General features: G+C 40.0%; 1 protein-coding gene across 4 annotated transcripts; it reads right to left on the reverse strand.

The window, feature by feature from the left end:
• Positions 1-416: 416 nt before the first annotated feature.
• Positions 417-5,908, reverse strand: tph1a (tryptophan hydroxylase 1 (tryptophan 5-monooxygenase) a). 4 transcript variants are annotated; one of them, XM_070972484.1, is made up of 11 exons: positions 5,716-5,908; positions 3,482-3,592; positions 3,104-3,287; positions 2,916-3,016; positions 2,751-2,818; positions 2,466-2,662; positions 2,219-2,354; positions 2,003-2,129; positions 1,800-1,895; positions 1,482-1,615; positions 417-1,364 (listed from the first exon to the last, which is right to left on the reverse strand). In XM_070972484.1, the coding sequence occupies exons 1-11, from the start codon at positions 5,803-5,805 to the stop codon at positions 1,190-1,192; spliced, it is 1,419 nt and encodes a 472-aa protein (XP_070828585.1). In that variant the 5' UTR covers positions 5,806-5,908; the 3' UTR covers positions 417-1,189. The 4 variants fall into 4 exon arrangements, with proteins under 4 accessions (XP_070828585.1, XP_070828583.1, XP_070828584.1 ...); XM_070972482.1 differs by having other exon boundaries at positions 3,458-3,592; XM_070972483.1 differs by lacking the exon at positions 5,716-5,908 and adding an exon at positions 4,478-4,605 and having other exon boundaries at positions 3,458-3,592.
• Between the last annotated feature and the right edge of the window lie 6,449 nt (positions 5,909-12,357).

The raw sequence follows: 12,357 nt of genomic DNA on the forward strand, positions 1-12,357 counted from the left end.
ACAGAATGGCCAATTTCATCTTCATGTTTTTTTTAGTGCCGCTCTAACAAATAATAAATCTAAATGACAGGGAAATTACCCTCACAAACATACACTTAGTAGCCAGTTTAGTATACTCATCATGCTATAGGTGGGACATACTCTATTGTTCATTTACAGTGTTCAAGAAACCACCTCCAAAAATGTCACTGACAGTCTGGTTTCTATCTTGCAGAGAGACATGTTCATGTCAGTTCATCCATAATCCATTTCATAATTGATTTTTTAATTGAGGGGATGATGTGATTTTTGTCACCACTTTCAGGGTCTTTTTTGTCATCGTCGTCATGATCGTCGTCAGCATCTTCCTCCACATTCAGTATCCATAACCAAGCCACCACCAAGAAGACGTGCAAAGGTAATCAGGTAACAAACCATTTGACACAATGAACATTTTATTAATTTTTTTCAGTAGTTTCAGACATAGCCTACTCATAATGTCTAGATTTCTTTACAGTAGAAAAATAATGTTTTGATTTAAGGAGCACTACAGTTGTATTCACTTCAAGAGGAGGTATTCAAAATCATCACTGTAAAATAAAATAGTTCAGGGTACATGGGCCAAATCTGTCATTATCAGTTTCGAAAACATTCTCATAACACCAGTTTTCACTTTCATAATTTCCCTCAACAGCACACACAAAGGAACATAATACATACACCATAAGAATACAAACAAGGTACATTTTATACATATCACTGAAGTGAGGAAGATTAAATATGAAGAAGAAGACTGAAATGAAATACAAAAAAATTTCACATGATAATATACAACAGCAGAGTTAACAACAGGATGAAAAAACCACATCTGTGTTTGTAACAGCTGGGGATGTTTTAAAAGGGTACTAAAGTACCATGAAAGCGCATTGATTGTTTGCAATACAGAAGCAAAACAGTATCATGCTAAGCAGTTCTTTGGGTTTGTGCAATTTACTGATATCAGTGACTAAACATACCTAATGCACCAATGTTAATAGTTTAACCCATATATGATGCTGCAGGGACAACAGAGCATTTTGCCGAAAGCAGTGCACATTCATTGGACTGACGAAGGGCGATACACAAGCAGTATCTCTACAACGGTGCTTGGGGGTGACACAGCAAGCATTGATGGACCGTAGGTGGATAACTTCAACTGCAATGTGGGCAGTCAGACACCCAGCTGCTTGTTCAGCCGGCTGAGGGCGTCACCAACGATGTCGAGCTCGTGTCGAAGCTCCTCCACCACGCTGTTGATGCTGGGAGTGTCTTTTAGCACATCCACACTCTGGGTGTAAGGGTTGTATCGTACTGTGAAGGGACGCTTGATGGTCTTGGCAAACTCCCTGAAATGAACATAAGCAGATATTTACTTTATATATTAAACAACAGTGCAGTTTCATCTAGCTATGCAAGATCTGTCGTTAAGAATATGTTATGTTAGACTGCTGTAACCAACTCACCTCATCTTCACTTTGGCTTCCTCAAAGCTGTCTGACACGAAGTAAACATCCTGAAATGTTGTGATGATGCATTCCTGTTTGGATGTTACTTTGGGGTCAAAAGGCATTATCCTTGCATTGCCAGAGAGCGCATGCTGTAAGAGAGAAAAATAGTTGCAACCATTGCCTGTAAACATTTGGAAAATCAGTCTGTGCAGCCAATGTTTGACTATAGCCAAACTTATAATGTCTTTTCCATTTGCTTAGTATAATTATTTTAATGGGTTAGGCTGGTTAGAAGGAGGGTGTATAGGTAATGCTGAGTCAAAATGTTTTCACCTTAAGCTCACTGATGGACGACAGCAGTCCTGCCCCATATGCTCGCAGCTGCCCTTCTTGTTTGCATAGGCCAAACTCCACCGTAAAGAAATAGCACTGTAACAGAAACAGAAGCAATTATGACAATTATTCTAGATTTTGAATTTGAGAATATCTTTGTTGAGTTTGATTTCATGAAATATGCTTGTATCAGTGTCACTCACTGTGGCCAGTTTCTGAACTGAGTCATCTGAGGCTCCAAGTGAAGCAAGACCAATCTCCTGAGAAAACTGGGCGAAGCTGGGCTCTGCCAGCAGCGGGACGTGGCCCAGCAGCTCATGGCATGTGTCCCTTGATAATAGATAACAGAATATTAGGACCAGAAGGTGTGTATGAACATTAACATCCCTTTTCTAAGTGTAGTTCTGTATATTACTCACGGCTCTGGGGTGTATAAGGGGTCGGAGCTGTGCCGCACATACTGGGTACAATGGAAAACACGGAAGGCCAAACCAGCAAGGAAGTCACGAGGGGACAGGTAACCAGCCACAGGCCTGATGGTAAATCCAGTGCGTTCTGAGAAGACAAGACGTGTGAAACCCAGATCTTTACTAAGCTGATTTTTTTTTTTTTTTTTTTTTTTTTTTAAATTTTGTATTTGAAGCAAAAGAAGCACTAAAATCCTACCCCTGAGGAAACGTGAGACATCTTCCAGCTGAGGGATGTTGTCCTCCCGAAATTCACAGTATTTGGACAGCAGTGGCAGGTTCTTCAAGTACTCCCGGCAGGCATGGGTCGGGTACAACTTGTTGAGCTCCCTGTACACAACTCCCCAAGTCTTCACTTCCTCCTCTGTGAACTCAACACGAGGGATTGGATCCCCACTGCAGCAAGAGAGAATAATTCTCTAAGTATCCCATAAAAACCTCACAGATTTCCAAAATAACCATTAAAACATGCAACAAAACTCACTGTTTGTAGGCCATGGCAAGGTCAGCAAAGTACTTTCGTCTTTTCCTGTAGACATTGTCCTTGAAACCCTGATGAAGAGGACCATAGAAGGATATGAGAATAATGCAAACATATGGAGTTTGAAATGCTTAAATCAACCAGTACAGGGATTTTTGGCCGACATACCGGATGATCCGCATCCAGCTCAGAGCCATACATCAGGACACGATTAGCACACTTGTCCAAGTCTGAAATCTTCTTCGGGAACCAAGGTACATTATACATGTCTGAGAAAAGAAAAAAAAAGGTTGTTTACTGTTCATACTGTCTCCTATGAAACATTTCTAATACAGTATCTGCTGGATTTCCTTTACCTTCCTCGTGTAGACAGGAGTTATCTGGAGGCTCCATGTCCACCACGTTCACATGCTTTCGAAGCAGCTGGATGATTTCGTTCAGTTGTTCGTGGTTGCTGTCGCAGTCCACAAAAATTTCAAACTCAGAGTTGCGTCGTTTGGATTTTCTGGACTCTATGTGGACAAGGTTGACATGGTTTTCCTGCAAGAAATATTAGGAATCGTGTTATAGTTGCTTACATTTGCTCTATGATCAGCATGATAAATGAATTGATTTATGATGTAAAAATGTTGTTCTATAATGTAGACAGTGTGTTCCAATTAAATACATTCATAGATAAGGAACTATGAGTACAATAACTTTGTCCATACTTGAAAGAGTCTGAGTGCCTTTACCAGTCCTCCAACTTCATTCTTGAGGGAAAAGATAATTGTTGCTCTCCCTTTCTCTGATGTATTCTTCTTTTCAGTGTTTTCTTCAATTTTTGTGAAGGTTGATTTGTTTATCTAAAAACAGTAATGAAATAGTTAGATTTCATCACCATTCAACAACCAAAAGGTCTGATGATCAGCTGAGAAAATTTCAACCTTTTTGTAATGCACATATGATTTTTTATTTATTTATTTTTTCCACTGGTACGTGTATGGAAAGTACACCATTGTTGAATTATAACTGATTCCAAACAGCTAAATAAACTCATTTTACAGACTTCACATCAAAATTAACAGCACCTCTCAGTTTTGTGCTTCATAGTTTCAGTGTCCCTTCAACATGCACTGTTAAAAAAATTGCATAATAATGAATGCCTTATTTGGTTTATAACAATTATCATTGAATATGAAATCCTATGAAAACCTTCTCTAATGAGCATGCAAGACTCACAACAAGCGCTAAATATTGAGACTCACAGGAAAATTGCTTTTCCTGCATAAATATTTCTGTCACCCTGAGAGAAACACGGGTTGTGTCTTTACACCCATACGGATAAAACAAGTAATAGATGCACTGGATGCATGCAGTCACAGGGCTGAGATTACGCAGGACCTGTCTTGTCCATTTCAGCACCTTGGACAGCGCTCTCACGTTGACGCATGGCTGTTCGCGCTGCACACGCCAGGGGAAAATGCATGTAATCCTGCATCAGATTTTCGAAGTAGGACTCTAACATGCCACCAGTACAGAACAACTAATCTGTTTTGATTGACTGCAACGCTTTCTCTCCACATTAGTTGTAGCATACATCAGATTTAGATGCCGTGTTTTGGCTCCTGCCATGCGCAACGACATATAGGCAATAATTTCGCAACACAATCGAATGGATAAAAAGTGATTTGTGGAAAGGAGCGGGGCGGTCACAAGAATCACTTAAATTCAGATGATTAACTGCCTACCATATTTCTCCCTTCGAGCATTGTGTAGACAGCGCGGCAGGCCAGTTTTCGGTGGACCCTTGTCGGTAGTATCCCTGACAGCATTAGTGTGTGGAGACTGGATCAACGCGCCGGGTTCAACTCTTTGCGCCTCGGTTTAACGAAGATGAACTTGTCTCTGTCTCAAAGAATCGCCTTACTGCAATCTCATCTAGACAGCGGGGAAGCCTATTATTAGCTCCCTGCATGTTGAGATCTTAACCAGACATTAGGCAGCGTTTAATCACTGCAGCGCGCAGGCTGACTTTACGCACGCATGTTCCTCATCGAATACGTTTTCCCTTTCTTAATGACAGCTTTATGGAAGTATAACATACAGCTTTATACTTATTTTCACACATTATAAAGCCCACGTGATTATTCTGGATTTAAATTTACAAACAGGCCTGATTACGGCTGACCAAATGTCTTATTTTTCGCCGGTATTAGACAGAATGTTGTTTCACATTAGTCACCTTTGGGTACATGTTAGTGGCATCACTGTTTGTCAGGAATTAAGGTACATTAAGAACTCTGCATTGAGCTGTTCAAAAGTCACAATTTAGAGAACATTCTGACTTGTTCATAACACGATTATTTGGTGTATTTTGGTTGTTTGTCCGCTTTTGTGTTTAGAATTTTGCAACCTTGAAGAGCAAAGGCGCGCATATGACGCAGGTATATTGCTCAAAGATATTGAGTAGATTCTTGCTGAAATAGAATTGTGCATTCAAAACAGCTTTAGAAAATGAATTTTTCCATGTGACCTGTCTGTCCTTTCGCACGCAGCGCAACCCAACGCGTCACGGGCACTGCAGGTAGAAGGGTTCGTGTTTTATCTGTCTTTTATCAATGAAACGTGTGCAGATTGAGCAATGACTGTTTTATGGCATGAAATTCACAGATATCCCAATTTAAACCTCTTAACCCCTTGACGTAAATTACACTATAACAAAACGGCTTAAATTAATCTGCGCTGACGCCAAAGTGAAGGCTTATTCATTAAGATGACCCCGACCGATCTCCCAACCACTGTCAAAAAAGTTCTCTTAAACTATCACACACGAGAAAACCTCTCCACCTTCTTAGTTTCATCGCCTCGCCGACGCTCGTATTACAGAGCAAAACTCTTTAAAACAGGACAAAACGTCAGTGCTGCAGACAGACAGCTGTTTCTAAGTGTCCCTTTTCGTTTTTATTTTACTTTAAGATGATCTTACCTCATTGTTCAGCAGTTTTTCTTCAAAGCCGATGTTCATGGAGTCAAAAGATCTTCCTCTACGTGGTCCCTCGTTTTTGTTTGAGTACATGTTCAAGTGCTGCTCGTTTTTTTCCTTAAATTTTTTTTTCTTCCTTTTTATGTATTTCTCCCAGGTGGGTTATCTGAATAACCTCCGCTTTGTGGGCTGTCTGCCCCGAGATGAAGCGCGCTTTGCCTTTTAACCACAGAGAGAAATAGGAGGGGGCACTAATCTCACCCACAGCGGCAAATGGAAAAAGAGCAGCACCGCCCACGTCACAAGGGAAAATGGTATCTTTTATTTCACCTAAAAGCCTGAAATAGCTTCAATGAGATCAATCACAAAGTCTGATTTCACAGAGACAATAAAAAAAGCCCCATTAAACTGATATCAATTTGATATTTAGAAGTGCAGCAGTTATAAGAAAGATATTAAATGGGAATTATTGTAATATTTTGTTATTTAGACTCATCAGAAAGCATTTAGCAGTTAACACCAAATGCAGAAAATGTGGCATCATATTAAGACTGAACACATTTAGTTTGGATGCAGGCCTGATAATTTACTTAGGCCTCCTCTTGTTGGCACAAGCAGTTTTCGTCTTGTTTGTTGACACCTTGAGACTAAGAGGAGGTCAAGGTTTAAGAGGATTCAAGCATAGCCCACCTGCCTGCATTATACAGTGATCCGAACATGCCCCCTTTCAAAATCCACCCCTCTGCACTTTAAGCCCCTCTGCGTTCTCGTGCACATAACATAAATAATCTGCATGTTTTCCTGTCTTTAACACCATGAGCCTTTTAATAAGATCAATGCAATCAGTGGAAAAGGCTTCAGGCACCTATGTGAGCCAAACCAAGATGAAGGAGCACTGGAGGTACGAGACCTCATTACTTTAGACAGATAACACCACTGTTCTCTAAGCTTTAGTCGCCTCCCATGAAGGACAGGTGAGATGTCTTTGTCTGGCAGCAAGTACTCATAGCTCCGCACAGCTCTAATGCCGTGCTACATGTGGCTGATGCACATGCTGTTCGTCTCAGGTGGTCCTGGCCTGTGTCACTCGTGACATGGACAGATGCTTTACACAACAAGGAGGCAGTGAAGGGAACTTCCTCTTCTCAGAAACTGAATCCAGATCTGCTCTCTCTTTGCCACTTATTATGTAGCCACCCAGTCTGTTCTGGTGGTTATTGTGGTCTGTTCAAACATGTCTGGCACCGTTCATATTAACAGACAATCAGTCTTCTCCTGTACAACAGTAACTACATGTTCCAGTGTGCATTGCTCATAATGTCTGCAGCAACAGGCCCCCCCTGTTGAATGTTGAATGAGTGAATATGTTTACCTGGCTGTTGCTTGAGCTACTTATCATCTCCACCTATAGAAGGCAAGCAGTTCTGCATCGGTGTGTAAACACAATATACACAAAACACAACACATGAACAATGGATGTTTTGTACAGTTGAAAGGTCAGCTGAAACATTATATATCTCAATTTACCTCCTAGAGTTAGCAGCAGCATTAGTTACATTTAATAATAATAACCACTGTAAACAAATGATGTATCATCACATAGCAATCTTAAAAAATATTCAGTAGTCAGACTGTTTCTGTTGGCATTAGAGTAATAATTAAGGTTGAAACAATTAACTGATAGAAATCAAATTAACTGGCAACAGTTTTGATTGTCAATAATCATTTAAAGTCAAGCAAGAATTACAACCATTCTCTGGTTTTAGCTTCTCAAATGTGAGGACTTTCCACTTTTTGTGAGCTTTATAATTGTAAATTAAATATCATTGGGTTTTGAACTGTTGATCAGACAAATGAAGCAGTTTCAAGATGTCAAGACAAGTTGAGATGTTCATTTTTACTCTTTGTTTTCCACATTTTAAGTGATTAACCTGTTGATTTAACAAATAAAAAGTTGGGAGATTGATGGATTAAGCAAGAATGAAAAGAACTCTTAATTGCAGCCCCAGTAATAATAAAACTGTATTTCTATAGCACAAATTATAAGAGCTGTTCAACAAGTAAAAATAAGCATAAAATCAATGAAACAATACAAAACAGAAACTGAAGAGAGGCAACAACCTAGTATATAAATAGTATTAGTACGCTACATAAAAAAGGCTTAAAATGCTACAACAAACATAATGATTGATGTGAACTTTTTGGTAATTAAAGCCATTTTATATTAACAGATTTGAGTTATATTACTGAGGAAAAATCTACAGCAGCAGTATAATCATCACAAGCACAAGTTGAAACTTCTGGACTCTGGCTAAAATAAATCTGCTTTGAACGTAAAATGTAAATTGGTTATTCTTTACTGTCCTCCATCTGCATGGAGTAAAAAAGACTGACAGGGAAAGAAATGAGATCCCTTTTCAGACAAACCTTCCCTTCTGTAGCCAGCCATCCATTCACACCAGAATAGTTAAGTGAACGTCACAAGCAGCCAATTAGGCTGCTGCTTCCTAGAGCAACATAAAGAGCAGTGGCAAGCATTGTGGACCTTATAGACATGTTATTAACGAATACAAGGAAAAAGATTTAATTTGCTATTCCTACAACAGTCATTGTGGTTTGCTTATTTATCAAGAGGAGAGAAAAGGCAGCATGTGGTGATTCAGTGATGAACTGTCCTGTTCATTCAGCACTGAGGTGGCCTTCAGGATCAAGCACGTCCAAATCTACTTATAAATACATTTTCACAGGCCACACTTTTATGCTGCAGATGCTCTGGTCATGTCTTTGATCTCCTTGTGTCTTGACAGCTCCTGCATCAGATCTGCTTTATTCAATGTCCGAGTCATTTAATGTCAGATTTCAAGCTGGATCCAGCTTACAAATCACACATTTTCCTATGTTCTCTCGACAAATACTAATATCCTTTTATTGAAAGTATGTTCAAACATTTTGCACTGGATCTAATCGGTAATGTGACCTGGCACGTGCCATGTCTGCTCTGCCATTCAGAGGGTAATTGACCGAGGGGCTTTGAGATGCTTTGGGCCAACGAGTGCAGCATGAATAAGATGGCTCATTGTGGTGTTCACTCCTGATGACCCTCTTACCTTATGTTGATAGTGGTCTCTGTCATTGATGATCATTTTCCATCTGGAAGACATGAGCTGTTCTCACCAGCAGTCCACCTAAACTGTAAGAGAAATCTTCCTCCGTGTTATATTCATCAAATTGTGCAAAATGTATTTATGGGAATTTTGTGCTTTAAATGCTTCAAATGATCACTCTCTGGAGATTTGTGAAGGGTAGATGCTGTGTTACAGACATGTCTGAGTGCCTGAGAGCTGCACTATGGCCAGTCTGTCCCAGTTCTGTTCACTTCAATCAGAGGGATTTACTCACAGTGTCTGAGCATCAAGCTGCACGACATCTCTCTGCTAATCTCACCCATGGCACTAAGAAACTGTCCAACATGAGCATTAGACGGTATTAGAAATTAAAACTGTACTGCATCTCACTCGGCATTTGCGAGATAAATAATGCTAAAATACCACAATAATAGCTGCTATTTGTATTGCATTCTCTACAGGGAGGTCAGAGGTCACATTGTTTGTGATAGTAAGTGCTTTGTTAAAAAATGACTGTATCAAACGTGCAGGGCTAAAGTAAAGAGTTACAGTCATGCTTGCCACTGTAATCGTGTACTTGTTCAAATATCTTAACTTTTATTTAACACATTAACCATTACACACCCTGACCAAAGTATTTGTTGTCTATTTTACTCTAAATTGGGCCATAATTTATGAAAAGAACATCATGCTGTATTGAAGAAGACTTGAAACCAGTGAACAGGATCAAAGTCTCCATAGGAAACTGTGTACTGAGGTATTATATAAAGTGAGAAGCAGGGTTGTTTTCTCGTAAACTTACATACAATCTGACTTGCTTTTGCAACCAGTGGAGTTGCCCCCTACTGACCATGAGGAAGAATGCAGGTTTAAGGCACTTTGGCATCATTTTTCTGGGAAACTATGTCCACTTCCATTTATACAGTCTATAGTACAGCGAACACACCAAGGTGGTCGAGAATATACAGATACAGATGAGAATAAAGAATTAAGAAACTAAAAACTACCAGATGAAAAGCTTTTTATTTGGAATACCTTCTCTAGTTAGATTAAAAACATAAAATTGATTTTGCAAATATGCCTTTTCACATCCGAAACATTTCAATCAGCTAAAGCTGAAGTAATATAACATGAAACTATAAACATACAAACTTTGACTTGATTTAGCATCGAACCTATGCAGGTGTCCTGGTTAGCATGCTCACACATGAATGCAGAAATTTAAATGTGATACTTATTTTGACGCCATCTTTCCAGCTACATTGGTTTGTGACTGTTCTGGTAATAAAAGCTTATTGGTGATAGTTAGAAAACTAATAACAGAGAAACATCAGCATTGTAGGATCTCTTTTTTAACATTTTTCATTTCTATTCGAGTGGCACGTTCAGTCTCCCTTTCCACTGCTGTTATTTGAATTTCCACAGAATACAAGGTCTTCTAAACGCACTTCATCAATAGAATTCCAGTCTTTCACCTGATCCTGAGCCTTGTTTGAACAACTAACTAATCAGAATAGTGAATGGTCTGCTTACGTACACTTCCTGTGGCAAGACCACGTCCCTTTAATTAGCTCCAATTCTTTCATTGTTAAACAAACAACAGCATATGCCACTTGGTGACAGGCGTCAGCGGGAGCAAGGACGGGACAGCGCTGCACCCAAACACCTGCCACATTCAAAATAGAAATGTGATAGATTAAAAAAAAAAAAAGGATAGAGATTAAAAAAAAAAAAAGCCACTGAAAGTATTCTGCATTTAATCTGAGAAGATTGCTGAATGTTTTGGTCATAAATTACTGGTTAATATTTAAGAGTGTGTTTAGATATTATGGAACAGGCTTATTAATCAAGTACATTTTGGTCATTACACCACGATCTCTCCTTACAGGCAATTAGAAACACAATTAAAAAATAATATTATTACACAACAGCACAATTTTTATTCACTATAATTGCATATAATAGCATGCCTCAGAAGGTGATTCTTGGTGATATACAACCTCTCCACCTGTGCATGAATGAGATTGTGTTGGAGATGACGCGGCATACTGGCTGTTGAGTTTATCATTACAATATCCTCACAGATAAGGTGGTTGAAGCCAGCAGTTAAGGCAAACACACAAATCAGCGTCACCGCATCACTTTTTGCAAGCAGGAAACGTCAGTGTCTTTGATATTTAGGGTTCACGGAGGGGAAAGTTTCATTGTGATTCTGTTGACAAGAGATAGAAAGCCAGGGAACTCAGGAAATGAGCTGAAGGGGGCTTTGATTGCACCCAATAGCATCATGTGGCTTTATTAACATGCCTTGAACAGGTGGTTGTGAATAGGCCGGGCCTTGGAATCAAAGGAGAGGGAACGTGACGCTGCACATGCATTCTTCATCCCTTCATTATCCCCCCTGCTCACCCAGCAACATGTACTACAGCACACACTCAAGAGAGCTCAGACGAAATCATACATTTTCTTCTCCTGGCATATCCACACAAGATACCCTTTAATCCCAGTTAAGCCCTGTTTCTGCAGAAGAGCTGTGCATTACCCCCTAAATATCTTGATTTGATCCCTTGATGAAAACAGGTATCAGCTTCATGAGTCTATCTTCTGAAAATCAGTTATATTCTTTCCAGGTTACGTATGGACGGATGTGAATTTTTCACACAGATGCGTGACAAAAATAGAAAACATTTCACTGTAAGGCAAAATGTCAGGTCATTTAAAAAGAACAGCGAGTTGTGTGGGAAGAGGTAAACAGAAAAAGAAACAACTGACATCCAGCATCAGTGTCAGACGGGCCTGACATGCCTCAGCGTCACTGATGTGTGTGAAGCACCGGCCACGCGAGGAGCGGCCTGCTGCGCGGTGTGCATGGAGTCAGATCATATCAAGCTGCTGTGAAGACTGACAGACTGACAATGAAGTTTGGCAGGGCAGCAGGAAACATCTGGGCTTCACCTTGATCTCTGTGACGTGACACGCCTGGGAGTGACGCCTGAAGACGGAGCACCCAGCAAACTGCAAGTCACTGGCCACAAGCAATCTTGAAAGGCCAAACTTGATTGCATGTACATCATTCGAGACATTTACAACACAAAGAGGACATGACTTGCAGATCAAGGCACCGGCCAACTATGTGCATCATAGTAAAGCTCATGGACAGCAGAATTAAAAAGACAGGTTTTTTCCCCCATGGGGTGATCTCTGTCTTGCCTATGCTCTAACCATCTCGGGATTTCCATTAGAAAGAGTGTTCTACATATCAATCCAAGCTTTAATTAAAAAGCTGCTATATTCACAGAGCCTTCGTAAGCTTGCTGGAAATGCGCAGGTTGTCCTGCTCTTCTCCATGAGTGGGCGAAATGGTGCATTTGGAAACCAAATGAGCACATTGTTGCCAGGCTCAAGCCTTTCATCTAATTTTATTGTTGTTACCGAGTGACTGTCACCCTCTGGTAAACACTTGATGCTGTCATCAGCGTTAGTACCATTACTCATATGCTTGGAAAGGTCACCCAGTTCA

Source organism: Chaetodon trifascialis, chromosome 10, assembly GCF_039877785.1.
Source record: "Chaetodon trifascialis isolate fChaTrf1 chromosome 10, fChaTrf1.hap1, whole genome shotgun sequence".
NCBI lineage: Eukaryota > Metazoa > Chordata > Actinopteri > Chaetodontiformes > Chaetodontidae > Chaetodon > Chaetodon trifascialis.